This window comes from Ambystoma mexicanum, chromosome 5q (assembly GCF_040938575.1).
Source record: "Ambystoma mexicanum isolate Mex_15411 chromosome 5q, UKY_AmexF1_1, whole genome shotgun sequence".
Taxonomy (NCBI): Eukaryota; Metazoa; Chordata; class Amphibia; order Caudata; family Ambystomatidae; genus Ambystoma; species Ambystoma mexicanum.
The window spans coordinates 994,124,991-994,143,109 of NC_090933.1; the positions used below are offsets into that span (position 1 = coordinate 994,124,991).

The window sequence follows — 18,119 nt, forward strand, 5'->3', positions numbered from 1 at the left end:
ACTTATTCCTTACTAGAAACACTGCTAATTTCACCAGTTTCCACCAAAGGCTTGTGCTAGTTTAAATTGTTTCGGATTAGTTGTAACCAAGTGATGACAATGGGTGTGTCTGCAGCCACTGCAACTAAACTGAGAAGCCCTGTCTCTCAGAAGTCTCGGTTGTCTCCATGGAGTTTAATATAAAATGATTCTGATTAAAAACCGAGCCTTTGGTGCCAGTCCATTGTGAAGAAAATATATCTTTATTCAAGGGCGATGGAGGCCTGGATCAATATTGGGTAGTGCGCAACTTACTATCCTCTGTTTGTTTGTACTAATTTTATTAGACATTTCATCGGCGCTACCAGAAATTAACATAGGTTTGCTTAACAGACCAAACATAATTTATTCAATCACAGAAAGCAATACAGTGAACAAGGGTACATCAGTCTTATTTTGTTCATACATGTAGACACTTCACCTCCTCGGTTCATGTCAGAACCAGTATTTCTTCTCTCTAGGATTAACAGAGAACACTCCAATATATATAGAGGCACAATAGTGATTGATCTGCTTTCATCCATCATACGGAATGAATTGTGTATCATGTCTTTAACAATAGGCTATTGAGGAGGGAAGCATTACCATGAAGTAACAGGGATTACTTTTCTCCTTAACCACTTCACTGCTTTTACAACCCAGGGCATGTCAAATGTCCATCACGCCGAAAGCAATCAATCTTGTCAGACATGTAAAATGCCTACTTTGGATTTTTGGATGCTCTAAAAGTGATCCCTAAATTGAATGCTAGGTGGTCATATCCCCTTTCAGGGAGCATGATATTTTCTCATTAATTAAGATCACACACATTTTATGATAGCCCGCTATTATATCCATGATTTACCTGATCATCCATTTGCTTTCAGTTAAGTTCCTGGCACCAACAGCATACTTGGTAAAAATGTCCCGGAGTAGCGATTCAAGCCATAAACTCTTGCTATGGCTTGCTCACTAGAGAAACTCCTGGGTCCTTAAGTAAATGCACCTTTGTAATCCCTGCTACCTCGTTCAGAATCAATCCCCAATACTGAAGATATTTGAGGGCCTGACCACCAGATGTGTAAGAAGGAGCTCGAAACTCTGCAACCCTTTCAACAAATCAGGTTTGCCTTTTTTAAAGTACTTTAATGAAACTGGTGTACTATACCGCCTGCATAGCATCTTAGAAAGCTGCTCTTAATGTTGGACACAGTGCAAGGCTCCATGGACCCGGGACAAGATCTGCCTCCATTCTTTGATAGATAATTTCCTCCTCATATCTCTATGGCATGCCCTGAGGTGTCATCCCCTCCCTTGCATGGCATATCCATAGGAGTTGGGAGTAACGCAGAAATGTTTGTAATCAAGTTTTTTGAGGGTGATGAAAAGATCCATTTTTCAAATTCTATAAAATACTTAATTTCTTGAGATGAAGTTAACAATGTAATAACTGGTAACTAAGCTGACAATACCTTAACGGCTTGCTTACCACATGTCAAGCCCCCTTTGATACTCATTAAGATGTCTTTCAATGCTTCTAGGAAACAAAATAACTCTCCATATCGATTGGTGAAAATTAGGTTTCCGTGAATCGGGGTGGTGGTACCAGAAACAATGCTAGTTTAGGTTTAAGAGACAAATTCATCATGTATTTGCATAGTTGCATCTATCCATGCAACCTCAGATTCTGACTGGGACCCCGCTCTAGTGGGCATCACACAATATAGCAAATACCACATAATTCTCTAAACTGTTGTAGGACATTGTTGAATGAGGGGTTACCCATTCCCTGAGCATTTTAAATTGTGATGGCGATAGTATTTCAGAATATTTGGGCCAGCCAGTCTTCCTTGTTGACGTACCTAGAACATTATTTGTAATGTCTATGTATAAATACCCACCAACTGAATTTCATTATGTCCCTTTGTAGATTGCTAAGGATGTTGTCTGAGATCTGTATTAGGAGAGTCTAAAACGTGCATAATAGCTTTGGTGCACAATCATTTTGACTGAGCTTAGCCGGCAAATCCATTAAATAGCTATAATTATCCATGAACACAAATCCCCCCCTTTATGTGGTCATCCAATTCATTATGTTAGTCCCCTATCGCCTGAATGCACTAAGTGTGAGATAAAGTGCAAGATTCTGTCAGCCCTAGATAAAGGTGCAGTTTGTTTAATCTAATCCCTTTGAGCCTGCAGGAGGTAAATATTCAGTATCTGGTTTCTACAGGTTCACTTTAAATGTAGGAGCATGCTCAAATTAAATCAAGTAAGTAAACCTGGGGTGGGAAGGAATCTTATGCATTGAATGGAGATAAGAGAATGTCATCTGCGAATAATAAAATCATTTGTGTTTTGCCCCATAACTAATTCTGCATATCCCCAAACAAGCTCTTACATCTGGGCCATTGGCTCTGCCAAAGCAAATAGCTGGGATGATAAAGAGCATACCTTGAGAGTTCCTCAATAGCTATTGCCCAAATCTGAGCAGCTGGTAGAGAATAAATTGTTATAATTCCTCCCTGCAGCACCTACCTGAGAATGTCCACTTCACCTAGTCAATCCCTCTTTCACAGAACAAAAGGTGGAACTCCTTTTGTCCTGTGAAAGAGGGATTGACTGTGTGTCACACGAATGAAGTTTATGATCTTTCAGATATTGTCACAGGTCTTCCTGGCCGGTGATGAGGACACTGGACAGGCAGACTTGGGACACGATCTGAAAGATCACAAGCTTAGAGATGGCATCAATGGTTTCAATTTGTTAGGCAAGGTTTTTGCATAACTTTAATGTTACTAATTAAATGATCTTGGGACCTATATAATGGGCAGCACTGAAGTTCCAGCTTCGACCATTCACCCTCTTACTAAGTTCTCTTACATTATTGCATGGAAGACACCCGTACGCATTTCCAGGAAGGTTCTTTACAGCTTCTTAAAAAAAAAAGGAAAACAAACACTCTTGGGCCCAGAGCTGTGCCCAACTTTAAAGAGGCAATCACAGGACTCCCCTTTCTTTGGTTAAAGGGGAGTCCAAGGGAATTCACTAAACTGGGAAAAGTCTAGGTAGATTAATTCGCTTGAGAAAAGTCGTAATATCTCGCCTCCCATGAGGCTTGCGAGTATGGAGGGTTTTCATTAAAAAAAAAAGAAAAGTTTGTTACTCACTGTCTTTGAACACCTTGAAGCCCTTACTATCTCTTAGTATTGAAACTATTCACCATAATTTGCACCTTGAGCTGAAAGGCCAGCAGCCTGTTAGGTTTGTTTCTGGATAATCTTCGATACTCGTTTCAGTCGAGGATATTTGTTTTGTCAATTGGAGCTGCCGACATACTTTGTACGAGCATGTAGCTCTATGATTATGCTCTGTTTCCTAAATTGTTCAAATTACCTCTTCCTCCTCTCTTTCACGCTTTGTTTCTGGAATCTCAAAGTGTTCTCAGTATGCAGCTTTCTTACGATGGTCGTCCTTTCAAATCAGTGAGTAAGTGCAGAAGTTTCAGCGATATTGGTCTTCTGAAGCAAATCGGAAATCTCCCACTACAGTTCAGTACAAATCCCTATCATTTAATTTTCAGGCTTGAGGCCTTGGCTCCTCCTGCACCCATTTCATGTCATATACTGGTGCATTGTCAGAGAGGAAAATCAGACCTAAACGGACTCCTTCTGGAGTAATGTTAAATCCCGACATTTACCTTAGTATTTTCAATTCAGGAATATGCCCTGTGGATATGGGAACGGTAGGCAGAGTCTATTACCCCTTGATTTACCTCCCACCAAGAATTCTTCAACCTCCAAATCATTAAAGGCCTGTATTATATCCTTTGTCGCATGACTTCCCTCCCATTTATCTCCCCTTGATATAGGTTCTCCCATCAAAATGATGTTGTCATTCACAGTTGACTGGAAGATTTTCCAACATTTTCTAAAGTATTAGTTTTGGTCATCATGCAGTGAATACATAGAGTGCAGTGCAACTTCTACCCCCTTCCCCTGTTCTCCATGCCCTTCAATATCAGAATAGAAACCTACCCTAATTGTCAAAGATTTGGTCTATGTCAAATCGGAAGTTGTTTGTCGTACGTATGCCTACACCGCCCTTTTTAGTTTTGGCTATTAAGTGGCGCTTAAGCATTGGAGGACAGCTAGGCGAGAAAATGGGATATCTTGAGGGGCACTGCTTTTAGGTGTTGTTTGGTAAACCACTTTGCCATGGCCATTCCCACACATGTCATGCCCCTTCCTGCCCACAGCACATCCTTCTGGGATCTCTTTGTGATCGTTTTATCAAGCGGTAAGTTTGTTTAAAGTAAACTTTATTCTGTATGTACCTGCCAGTGGTATTTCAAAGCAGCCTTCTGAGTTAATGGCTAAATTCGAGCTCTAAATGTGCATCTGGTGTAATCGAAATGTATTAAACAAGTGTGCCTCAAGTAGCAATATACATGTCACTCATTAAAGTCCTGTTAAATACAAGCAATTGCAAAGCCAACCATTTCGGCGTACGTACATGTACTACAGGGGCACTGCTGTTATATGTACAGGTGCTAGCACAATTTTGAAGCTGCTAACATCATTTTGTATTATTACATCATTTCCTGGCGAATGCCTTTCTCGTGAATTCCAAAAAGTCAAAGCTGTTGGAGTTGGAAGTTGGAGTTGAAAAATATGTCAATGCAGCGTTCTTTGAAAGCCAATTTTCTAGAGTATGGGGACTCACTGGAGCTGGTGTGGTATGTGAATGTTTGGGTAGGTGGAGGATGAGTATGGCTGCTGCATTTTGTATGGCTTGCAGAGCCAGTGCTTGGACTGCAGTGCAGACGTCCTCAGGGGGAAGGGTGAGTCTGATCTTTCATACAAGATGTAGTTGTAGATTGCATGTTTTAGTGACAGCAGCTATGTGGTGTGTGAAGAAAAGGTGAGTGTCAATAGGGAACCCAAGGGGTTTGACAGGTGTAGAGAGGAATGTGTGTGGGTTGTCTGTGGTGGGTTCTTTACTTCAGGGGTGGGCAGGTCTGCGGGGGGCAGATGAGGATTTATTCCATTTTGGAAGGGTTGAGCTTGAGGCAGTGATGATGGTGGAGGGACAGTTGTTGAGGGTGTGGAGTTGTGAAGGGGATGACATTTTGAAGTATATTTGCATGTCATCTGCATATTGGTGGACATTGGTGGAAATCGTTTGAGGAGACTGCTGTGTTTTTTTGTGTGCTTTGTTTCTGTCATATGTGTGGCTCAAAGTGGCAAACGGGCTAGCAGGGGACAAAGAATGAAAGAGAGATAAGATAATTACAGAAGCCTTTATCTCTATTTGCCCGTAACAGGGGCTAACATGAGACAAAGAATGAAATAGAGAAAAGATAGATACAGGAGCCCTTAGCTCTGTCTACACTTTGCCCTGGACGCCGGAAGGAAGGTATTTGAATTCCAAAAGTAATCCAGAAATAGTTCAACAGGAAACAGATGAAAACAGGAACCAAGAAATCAATCCTCTGTTTGGCAGTTTGGGACAATTCATTTTTAGGTTGGGAGGCTAGAAGAGAAAGTGGTCTGCGCAAAGCAGGCCATGGGTTTGCCTCAGTACAAGGGGGGTTCCCATCAGAAGGAGGCACAGGGGGAGGTCTATCCTGCCGAGGTGATTCAGCAGGCGGTGGACCTACATTAGGGGAAGTGAAAGAGAAGGTAGAGCATGAGGTGATAGAGAAGGAGGAACCTCTTCATACTGTGGTGGAGGGGCAAGCAATGTGCAAGAGGAGTCCTAGGGAGTGGTGACCTCAGTCCCTCCCAACAGGGTCCAAGGCATGGGCTTATGTTGCCCAGACACCAAGGCAGGCCATCAGGGGGAGACTCCATTGTTCTTGCGTACAGTAGAGGGCTGTGGACAAAGGGTCAATACAGGGCAGAAATAAATGAATGCTGCAGGTGTGACAGCCATAAGGAACCACATGAGCTGGTGGCACAGGAAGGTGTATCAGGCTCACATGTCCTCAGTCTCCACAAAGGCTGCTGCTGAATATGCAGCCTTCACCATCCGGTTTAGGGCAGTGAGGAGGAGGGAGAGGGCCTCAGCATATTTGAGTACTGGGGTGCAGTACAGCAGTGACATTAGGCATGCTAACCCCAAACCTCTGCTCACGACTATCCTGCCACATCGGTGCCAGTGGCACCACAATCAATAACCAGTGGCAGGCCCTTGTTGCCAGAACTGCCCTGACATGTGGTTGAGGCAACTCTCCACCAGCAATGCACATAGCTGGACATGACCCCCTCAACTACCTCATTAAGCACAGAGGGGCCTGTTGCCTTTATTGCATGTACTCTGTTATCTGGGGGGAACTGGGCCATATGTGGTGGTGGGCACCATGAGGAGGCACATGGATCTCTGTCACTCTTCCTGCCTGCAGGCTGTTGTGCAGGGGAGAAGCAATGAGGCAGTTATAGCGGAGGGACTGGCCTTACAGACACACCCTCTGACTGGGGAGAGCAACAGTAGTTTGTGGGAAAGATAGAACACTTTCTGCGTTTGATGAAAGTATCAAGCACTTTATTGGGTGACTGAACACTGTGTGCGAACCCGAGAACCTTAATGGTTGTCTGAGACCTATCAAAGAGTCTGCAAACATTGGTGGGTGGATACATCCTGTGAAATAACCCAATAACCTTCGTGGGCGAGTGTGTCCTGTATAGAACATGAGCGTTTTAGCTGGTGTCTGTGCAGCTATTAATCTGCTGTCTGTTCCTGTTGATGATCTGTCTGTATCGAGATGACTGTCACTGTGGAGGGTGTCCCACTGATTCTTCTTCCATAGGTTGTGCCAGCACTCCTCAGAAAACTTTAAACAGGTGTTAGTGATGTACTGCCGGTTGATGCCTCTGTCTTCTGTGAGCTTGACATTCCCAGTGTAGTTTCAATTTGAGCTGGTTGGAGTTCTTCTTGCTGCCTGTATTCTTGATCCAATTGAAAATCATTCACACACATTTGCACAGTGTCATTTTGTTATTAGGATTGCTGCAAGTCCTCCTTCTCCTCCTGTAAGATATTAGAATGAAAAGCGGCCAACTCTACTTTGAAACGTGGATCCCAAAGGAAGCCAGGAGGGACTCAACGTTCCATTTAAATCCAGCTACCCATAGATCACCACACACAGTTGGAATCAGGTCCCTCACCAGCCTTTCCACCTCTGCATCATCTTCCAAGGCATGGGCCCCCCAACATTTCGGTCATGTTGAGTTCAAGCAGGTACATCAGAGGGAGAACCTCACTCAAGGAGGTGTTGTGACAACGAACCCGTTGTGTCTCCTCCTCAGAATGTCATAACCCACAGTGACATTAGATAGCAGCTGCCAGTGACGCAGCTCTAAATATGCCCTAGCTAGGGCTCTGCTGTGAGTGCTGCAGTATTCTGTGATAACATTCCACTGATCATGCACCTTGTTCAACATGTGTGAGTTCCAACACTGTCTTTAGTTTGTGCAGTGGCAACGTGTGTAGCACTTGCATTTGGCGCAGTGCTTTTTTATTTTTTTACTTTATTTATTGGACATTTGTATTGCGCCTATACACAAGTGTTTCCAGGTGCCACAAGACAAAAAAAAAGGGGTTGGGGGCATAGGGAAATACCAACAGTAATTGTCGTACTAGGCCTTGTGACATTCTTACTGTACAGGTGCAGAGACATAAGTGTGGGGGCGGGGTGGAGAAAGGGGGCAGCACTGGGCAAAAGGGTGAGGAGAGAAGGGGGTGAAGTGCAAGAGTGGGGGTGGTGAAGTGCAGGAGTGGAGGACCATGGGGGCTGAGCAAGTGCTAAGGGGAGCCACGAATGTGAAGTGCAGGAGTGGGGGTGGTGAAGTGCAGGAGGGGGGTCCAGGGGCATGAACAAGTGCTGAGAGGAGCCACGAAGGACAAGTGCAGGGGAAGTGGGAAAGGGAGAAGTGCGATGGACGGGGTGGACCAGATTTGGGCTGAACTAGGAAGGAGCCAGAGTGTAAGTGCTAGTTAGGGATGCTGGTGGGGGACTGGTCAAGGGGGGCCTGGCCCCTGAAGACTCATACGGGACCAGGCACCAGTAACAGCGGCAGAGGGACATTAGCACAGGAGGGGAAGAAGAAAGAAGATGCAGAAAAGGAAAGCTTTGAGAAGTTTCCAGAATTTAAGAAGATCTGGCTCAAGTCTGAGGGGGCAGAAAGGCCATTCCAGAGGGAGGCTTCTGCAGAGGAAATGGATATACCTCCCACTCTCTGCTTGGAGAAGCCTCTGACCTGCAGAGAGTTGGAGCTAGAGGGCCGAAGAACTCTAGCAGGGAGGTATTTAGAGAGAGAAAGCTGGATGTAGAGTGGTCCCAGGCCCCAGACAACCTTGTGGATGGTTTAAGGGTCTTGAATTTGATCCTTGCGGTCACGGGAGCCAGTGGAGAGATTTTGGCATGGAAAGTCTGACTGAAAAGCGAGCTGACTTTCTGAACCACAGAGACCATTTCATTCACAAGCATACAGTTTGTGTTGAGGCATGTGACCACGAGCTGAAGGCCATGCACAAAGCAGGGGACATTGTCTTGCCAATATGTAAGGCATCAAAATCATTTGATCCACTGTCAGCAGTAAAAAAAAGCCTGAATGCAAACTACTATGTATTAGCCCATGTGATTCAACCCCCCTCCACCTTCTCCCAGATATCAACTCGCCTGTGGATCCTCCCCTGAAACCCTTGCATGCTCAATGCCACCTGGTCCCGAATTGCATGCATCTGCTGCCCCCTTGAATTACTCCAGGGCCCCTTTTTTCGCTTTTGGAGGAACATAAGGCCACAAGTGTGCTGTGACAGCCTTATAATCAATGGGCTGACCACACTGGTCCACATGTCCATGGTGAAGTGGAATGTTTGCCCCACTGGCTGCTGTAGTACCTGCCCCACTGTAGCCATAGCCTATTGTACAATTCAGGTACCACTTTGCAAAAGACAAACGTCAGCCAGGAACTTCTAGAGTGATTGACTTATCCCATAAGGCACCAGGATTCATGATTTTCTACAAATGAGTAGGGAAAGAATCTGATGACAACATCATTGTCAGGTTAGCAGTGAGCAGGCCCTGTCTGTCATGGGACTTCTGATATTTTTGGGCTTAGTCAAACTATTCCACAACACTGCCATAATACAATGGGGGAACACAGCTATGCTCCTCTTGTGTACAAGTGGTGCAGCGTGGTATCCTACTCCCAAACATTGACACAGATTAATTATTTTCTGGGGTAATTGTGCTGACTGCTAGAGGTAAGCTGCGTGTCTGATGGTACAGGGAGGGATGCACCATGCATCTTTTGAGATCCTCCTATGTCTGTGCATGGTGCCGCTGCCTATGGGTCAGCCTCGACCTGGTACCACAGTTGGTTCCTGCCTTTCCTCTGTGCACCATGTTTCGGCTAAGTATGCAAGTGGTCATATCCGGTTGCTTCTTTTTCTGTGTGAAGTACTGGCACACCTTTGGCCTGGTGCTGGTGGTTATGCTGGTGGTGTTCTAGATGTCACATAATGATGGTGTGTGCTTTGTCATCTCCATGGGAAGGCAGTTGCTCAAAGAGACTGTATGCAGGTGGGCCACACTTCTATTAATACTACCGCATCTGCATCTATGATGGCTTCCCCTCTTCTTTCTCATTATCTCTGCTTTTGAAAATCAATGCTTGTTTCTGTCTGCACTCTGACAAAGCATAACATGTGTCTTAACCATGATCCATCTCATCATCATTAGTTTCTGATGCAGTGGGTGGGCCGGTGGAGATAGTGCCCTATGTTTTTCTATATCCTCCAGCTATTCAACTACTCTGTTGATTTTCCCAGATCTTTGCTAGATAAGATCTGAACATCTTCCCCTTCTGCCCATGAGGCAGCTGATGGAATTGGAATGTCAACCTCCTCTGTCAGTCTCATTGGATGTTCATTGTCATGTTGCAATACCCCAGCGTGACTTATGACACAGGGTGTGAAATTTGAGTTGGATGAAACCTTGCATTGGCCATGTGCAATTCTGGCCTCCCCTGTGCACACATCATGTGCAGGTGGAGGAGTCTAAAGTACACGAACAGCACATCTGTGACACACACACAAACTGCTAATCCACATCTCACCTTCACAAGACGACTAGCAACCCCATGCATATTTCCTCTTCATTACATTTATTTCGTAAGAAGTAGCTTGAGAGTTTAGGACCCACATCTCGGCATAGCCTTGCCTCTTAGATAAAATATGCATTATTCAAGTGTGATGGTTGGAAGGTTATATGCCTTAATCATCACAAATGGCATTGCTCGAGGCATCGTTACAAACCATTGTACTGTATATCTGGGTGTCCATACAAGTAGCCCCTGTGTAAATAATATACTAAGCCCATCAGCCTAACATTGTGTCCTGTAAAATTGAGTGGGGCATGGCCGGTGTCATATTTGGTCATAGATTGTGCCTGTCTCAGAGGGTGTTAGGACAGTTTTTCTGAAGTCCAACTAAGGGCTTAGTAAAACATTTCAACTCAGGCAGTACAAGACTCCACTCTTAGTATAAGGCTGTACCACCTGAGTATAGGGTAGCGTAGACAGAGAAGCCAGGCTTATCTTAGGAGGGAGAGAGGGCAGTAGACACAGTACAAATGAAATTGTAATACAATTGGTCCAAAGAAACACTGAAACACTATGTATTGTAAAAATAAAGGATTTATTTAAATACAGGTAGGCCCAGATAAATCTAGGGGTAAGTAAGTACTAAAACATTATAAGAAATCACAGTATAAAAACACAACACTATACTTGAAATCCACAGACCCAAGTATAGACCTTATTTGGAACACCCAACAGTAGTTCTAGGGAAGTCAAAACCTTGTTATACATATTTAGTATAGGTCAAGTCTATTCTTTGGAAGTAAAAGACCAATGGTTACTTTCCGATTACTTTCAGTAATACAAGGGCAGTAGGCCCTTCCGGTTGTACAGTGACTCTTGGAACAAATCACATAAACAGTCAACTGGACAATATACTTTTGGTGAATAGTAAATCACTTATCCTAGGTGCAGTAAAAACCTATAACTACTTTTGTCATAACACACAGTTATACCAGGAGAGTAAAACCTAAGAATGTAATATACCATTACAGATGCTTTTGAAATCAGGGAACCCCAGATTGAGGTAAGCAATAACTCTGGTAACTTATTTTGGATGGCACACAGTTAACACAAGGTAGGTAAAACCCACATACTTTAACTTCACAATGAAGGGGAAAGTAAAACCCAATGTCACACTTTACTGAATAATTATTCTAGGTAGGCAACAACCTAATGTGGACTTATTAAGGAGAGGCTAGCAGCAAGTCAGGGGAAGTAAGACTAAGCTGGGGGACACTCTTACAGTTATCCTAACAGACTAACCTGGTGATACCAACAGTTGGAGGACACTCATACAATTACCCTACATGAATAATCTGGTGAAACCAACACATTACTTTTGTAAAGAGGCACAACCTAATCACAGGAGAGTAAAATATCTTCACATCTACTTTCTATTAGACTGGCAAAACAGTGGCTAAGGAAGAAAAGATGTTAACCATACTTTTAAGAATAGTGCATCACACATTCAGGATCAGTAAGAACGTTTGTAACTGTTCACTCCTAGAATTACAGTTACCAACCAACTCTTTACAAGTAAGTAAAACACTTGATTTCTTTTCAAGACAGAAGTCCCAATCCCTTCAAAGTCTTTCCCTTATTCTTGGAGCATGAGTGTTCTCATTGGCAGGAGTGGGGTCACTAGGACTAGTGACCAACAGGCAGTGTTAGAATATGTTCTTTAGTAGCAAAAGTCAGAGTTCCTTAGGAAAACTGGGGAAATAGGTGAGTACTTTACTTTAAGAGTTAGAAGAGTGTCCAGGGGCTTCACAAAAGACACCCTAGCCAGATTCTAGCAGTGGGACTGGGTGCACTGGATGAGGGAACTCCCAATCACAGAAAACACCCCAGGACTACACAGAAATCCCAAAAGGCTTAAGGTAAGTATATACCCAAGCCAACACAGTACCTCAGTAATGAAGAAGAGATTGCAGCAGGAGAACTTCAGGGACTGCAGCCAAATACCCGGTCAGTGGATTCCTTGTCCTGGAGACTGAACACAAGACCTCAGAAGGGACTTTGTAGCAGGAATCGATGAAGAAGGCCTTGAGGCAAGATTTCCCCTGTGGCTGAATGTGGTTCTGCGGTTTTGGCGTCTTTTCAAGGAGCACAGAAGAAGACAGAATATCGTGGTTGAATTCTCGTCGTTACAAAGGTCCAGCACTCTTGTGAGGGGACTTTTCGGACTCGATTCGTGTCTCTGTAGATACACCAAGATGCCCAAGAAGTTTCATTGAGATTCGGAATTCGGAAGACTGTGCACCGCACAAGGGCTGGAGGACCCAGGGTATTGGGGTATTGGAAGAACGCAAGGTCGCAGCAACCCGTGGGATGGTTCAAAATGCAGGTCTTCTTGAGTCTAGTGGGTCTCACTAGGCTCTGGGTTCGGGTCGTCGTTTTCAGAGACCCCAGGTCGATTGGAAGGAAGGGCTGCAGCAGGCTCGGGTTACACAGCAGGCTCTCCGGTCGCTGGAAATCGTCTCCGCTGCTTTTCCTTCGTCATCCTCTTTTGGTTTTATGTTCCAGTGGTCGACATGACTTCAGCTTCCACACAGCAGGCTCTCCGGTCGCTGAAAATCGTCTCCGCTGCTTTTCCTTCGTCATCCTCTTTTGGTTTTATGTTCCAGTGGTCGACATGACTTCAGCTTCCAGGTTCCCAGTATTTATCAGGAACCACAGCACAACCTCTGCATTCTCTCCCCGCATTTTACAGGAAAGGGGCTTCTGGTTGTCCAAGCAGGACAGCCAACGCCCCCCACTGGTATTTGTCCCAGTTGAAGCAAGGCGTAAGACAAAGGAGGGGGAAGTTTTGGACTCCTCCCCCACTTCCTGTGCTTACAGACTGACTGGAGCCTGGGCGGGGTGTCCAGGGGACTCCTCCGAAGACAAAACTCACACAAAGGAATTTCCTGCCCTGGATATCAGGGGAAGGAACAAGAAACGACAAGAAACACTAAAATGGCAGAAAAAGAAGACAGGGGCCATTTTGGTAAAATGAGCACCTTTAGTTGCCTTTACTGCATCTATGATCACAGCCCGCGGTAAAGGTGCACCAAATTAGTAAAAGGTATCACTGCCACCAGCCATTAAACGTCAGCTTGTCACTGTAACAGAATTGTTACAGTTTTAAGGTGAACGGGGATACATTGTATCTCCCCAGCACTCCACATAAGGTGGGGTGTGTTGGTTTCACAGAATAAAATGTAAAAGGGATCCAAAGATCCTTTCTACCCTTGGGAACTGTAGTTCACTCAAGGTTACCACAAGAAAGTAAAATGGGGAGCCCCTAGGGCAACCCAGCAACAATGGGCACTTATTGCCAATAAGTTGTTAAACATGATAACTTTAAAAAGACACTATGGAGAGTCTTTAAAATGCCACCCATAAAAAGAGTTAAAGATTAGGTGAGTGTGGAAAAAGGTTCCCATTCACTGAGGTATTAAGAAAAATATCCCACTAGAAAAGCAAAAAGTTCTGGGGTTGAACCAAGAAAGGAAGATTTACCAGCTCTGTGGAAATCTTACCTAACAGAGGGTGAGGGATGCAGTTGAAAGAAACAAATAAGGCAGGGTTCTTGAATGGTGCCTGGATTCATGTTTGAGTCTACACCTGAACGAACGGCAGGAAAGATGCCCCATAAAGTGGGAATGTGGTCACAGTCACGATTTGGTTATTTGCCAAATATTTTAATGGAAACACTGCAATTGCGGGATGAGACACACTCCCAAACCTAATTTCCTATTTTGTCCAAAATGTATGCACCTATGCCTTGTCACTCATAGATACAAAAAAAGAACTAACTCCAAGATCAATCATGCAGAAGCTCTCCCAGAATGCATCCTGTGACGAGCTGATCTGACAGCAAAACTGTACTTCCTGTGAACACCAGGCCTCTTCATGTGACCATGTTCCCACTACTCTTGAGCACACCTGAGTCACCAGTTCACTAAAACGTTGGTACTTGACTGCCTTGCTACTTGTCTCTAAGAAGATAGATAACAAAGAGGCGGAAGCATTAATAACCAGCTGAGCCTGAGGACTGTGAATTCTAAAGGAAACATGAAAACAATTGGTTGGTCTCGAATCTTGCGCCCCCTGGAAAGCCTTGCTTTCTTCGATCACAGCACCGGACCTCATGACGAAGAGGTGAGCAGCACACTTGCAGCAACTCAGTAACTAGCCTAGTCTGTTGGTGGCTGTTACCCGGGCCAGCACGTTCCGAGTCCAGCCAGCAAGTACAACAGGATTGGCATCCCCATCTATCCTCCATCTCTGTGAGGAGATTTCTGGGTGATCAGCAAGTCACGTGCACTGGCACTGTAGAGATTTGTATGAAAGAAACTAAAGGGGCGTTTCTATACATTTGGTATTTATACTTACACCTCCATCATCCTTTACCATCTTTTCATAGATAAAATAAATACCTTCACAATATATGTCTCTACCTTCCTCTCTTCAAAGTAACATTGTGGCCTACTGTTTTCAAACCCACACCACTTTCATCACTGGAGTCGACTTTGACTGTTCAGCCGCAGCTTCTGCTAGGTGAGCCAGGGAAAGCTTGCGGCCTTCAGATTTCCCATGAGTATTATGTACTGTGATACCATAAATACAGGGCTAAAAGTAATTGTCCTAAGAGCAGACCAAACAGAAATGTCTCAATTGCAAGTCAATGGCCGGTAGCCATGAGTTTTTAGTTGCAGGTTTTGTTGATGCCCAGTAAAGGATGTTGGCGTTCAAGCAGGTTGAAATAGCCATTGATGGCTATTGCCGTGCACTTTCCAGAAAGGAAGGAAGGGGATGGATCTAGAACACTGATCAATTTTCTAGATCCAATAATCAGAACCCATCTGCAAAAGAGAAACGTTGTCCTTTTCTTGACTGGGACAGGCAGAGGAAAGAATAGCAGATAGGAATTGTGAGGCAAGAGAGATCACCCAGAATGCACTTTATTTTATTGACAAAGTTTCCTTAGAAAGGTAAACATTATATATAGAAGAGTGATGTACAAGACAAGAAATGTAAAATAGTATTGAACGCATTTTGGTAAGGATAAGAGATGCTATTACCAGCCATTGGCAACAATAGATTGGGTTAATGTCTTCAAATATCTCATCATGTTCCACTTCATAAGTTGGAAGACGCCTGACCTGGTCACTCTCGCTTTGCTTCCAGTAGGTGTAACAGCTTTGCAATGTGGATTTTTCTGTGTCGCTATCAAACAAGACAGTGCTGTTCTGTGTACTTTCACAATAAGACATTAAAGTTAACACTTTGATAATATATTTGAATTATTCACTGATAGACAATTGATCTTGACATCCTCATTTATCAATGCCTTACGTTGTGTAATCACTTTTTTTTCAGGTTTCTATTCCAGAGGATAGAACTCCAGTGCAGCCAAACGTTCTAGCCACAGTGTCCAGACTCGTGGTCATTATGGAACCAGTGGCGGGACTGCCCGGAGAACTGCTCACGCAACAGCCTGTTATCATGGCAGCAGATTCCACTGTAAGGAACTATTCCATTAGCAGTTGTATTGTTGTATATTATGTTATGAAATTGCATTAAGGCTAGGAAACAAACAAAGGCAGAAATCAAACACCCTAAATTGTCACGGACTGACCCTGAGTTCTCTCTGCATTTAAATCATATATTAGTCATAATAAATTTCTTTAGGAGAGTTCATTAGTTCGTTTTTTTAATCGTAGTGCAACCTTTTTGAGTGCAATTTCGGAACAGCGTTATCAATGCCATTTAGGATCTTGGTTTCTAAAATACCTGTTTGCGTTCTGCCTCCAGCAGCTGTGTCCTTCAGTGTGTGAGGTAATGAGAGCAGAAGTGAAGTCGAGTGGCAGGTTATTTGCACACTTCAGGTGATGTGTGATGCCGCCATGGGAAGCTCAGATCCTACGCAGCTGAGATAGATGAGGGAGGCAGTTGCACAATCTTGACAGGAAATGAAGTAGGATGTTCCAGGGGGGTTGCGAAATTAGGAAACGCATGTCAAAGTTAAACAAGGTTTTGGAAAATATTCTGAAAGAGAGAAGAAACCAAGAGGTAAATGTGAGCTCGGAAGTGCAAGGAAGTGCAAGGGCGAAGTGAGAGTAACGTTCAGAGAGATTGACAGTGGTTTTCCTCGTTTTGATTCTTTTGTTCATTGATTAGTTGAAGAAAACAGATGGAAGAGGCACACTCGTATATGAGTGGAGTATGGAGCCAAATGAGTGAGACGCGCCTTTGATGTTGTAGCGAGTGAAGTGTAGATTTACATTTTTAAAACCTAATTCGTTACATTTCGAAGAAATATTCTAAAGTCGAGCGCACATTTATTTTGCTCTTGTGACATTTCTCCTATAGGGCAACTGTGTGTCAGTCGGTGTAACTGCGCTGACCCTGACGGCCACCCTTATGTATGAGAACAACACTGCTGCGCCTGACGGGCTGAGCGGGAATATGACCATCGCATTCAGCAACTGCTGGGCCAACTACACAGACCTCGTGCTGGAACTAGCGGGTGAGAGGAAAGCAACGCAGCAAGTGATTTATGCATGATACGCAATCTGACCGTTTTCTGATCCTGCACAGAATACTCGGAGGTGTTGTGCAATAAAGGCGGGTGAGAGCGGCGGTGGGTATTGGCAGAAAGGTATGTTTAAAACAGGTGAGCTTTCTACTTCCCCGTGGAAAGCTGATCCTGTTAGTGACTTGTGCAACATAGGCAGTATTTGCAGTAGCTTAGTCCTGGGACACTAATACTCTGCTTGTGGTAGGCTCCGTACACACCCCGTCAACTTTCTTGATGCAAGTGTAATGCGTCAGAATTGTTAGATCTGCTTGTGCCAAAGCATGGCCACATTGTGTGCACTGACACCACAATGGCACTGCACGTGTTCGTGCAGACAAGTACATGCACACTAATCTTCTCGAATGCTACCCCTAATGGTTCAGAGTTCTGTGAATGCTTTTTGGGATAAACATTGTGTTATATTATTATACATTGTACTCCCATGTACTTTGTAAAGTATGCGTAGCTTCCCAGTGAAATACGATGCCTGGTATGACAAAAGGTAATACAGGGTGTATAACATTTAAAGCCCTCACAATCACACATAGATGCCTCACCCAAACACCACCGGCATACCTAGTAGAAAGAATACACCAAGCTCCAACCCACAGGCCTAAACGGAACAAATACTCGCAGCAACTCACGGTGCCAATATTTAACAGAGTCAAAGCTGGTGGAACCAGCTTTGAAGTCCTTGCACCTAAAGCATGGAACTCACTGCTGCCAAATCTAAGAAGTGAACAATCCCTCTTCACTTTCAGAAAAACACTGAAAACTAAGTTGTTCAACTAAAGTGTACCTTCTCTGCCTGCTTCAATGTTGTTCCACTGTAACCACGGAACCTACCTGTTACCATTGCTGATGATATATACCAAGCTTAATATTCTGTAACAGCGCCACAATGCCTCAGGGCCACTAGGCGCTTGATAAATCCAAATAAATAAATAAACAAACAAATAAATAAATAGTACATTGGTAGCAGGTGAGGTCCTTACACGTCATGACAGAAATTGCAGCATATAGAAGAATGAACAAGCATAATGCTTGCCTCCTGTCTTGACATAGAATGAAGATTACCCCTGCATACTGTCTTGATTCTATTAAAGGAGGCGAGCATATAAACTGTGAAAATGCTGCTTTCAGCTACTCATTTTCCTTTCTTTTTTCTTTTCTTTTGAAACTACATTTCCCTCTGTCTCTGTAGACCCTGGCAGTGACTTCCCAGTCCATATTTCACTTCCTGCCTCTGACTCCATTGTTTGGATGCTCTGAACTGATCCATCTTCGTAACTGTCCCCAATCGAAATTCTACAACTTCGGGCTTCCAACTGCCTTAACTCCTGATGCGCTTGCTATCACATCGCTTACTCCCACCCGAGCTGCTT

At 44.1% G+C, this 18,119-nt stretch overlaps 1 protein-coding gene across 1 annotated transcript in view; it reads left to right on the forward strand.

The window, feature by feature from the left end:
* LOC138498338 (fibrocystin-L-like) overlaps positions 1–18,119 on the forward strand; it is an 848,238-nt gene that overhangs the window by 746,879 nt on the left and 83,240 nt on the right. Inside the window, exons 32-33 of the mRNA XM_069622136.1 lie at positions 15,534–15,677; positions 16,527–16,683. Coding sequence (XP_069478237.1) covers positions 15,534–15,677; positions 16,527–16,683 — 301 coding nt within the window. The remainder of the gene's footprint in view (positions 1–15,533; positions 15,678–16,526; positions 16,684–18,119) is intronic.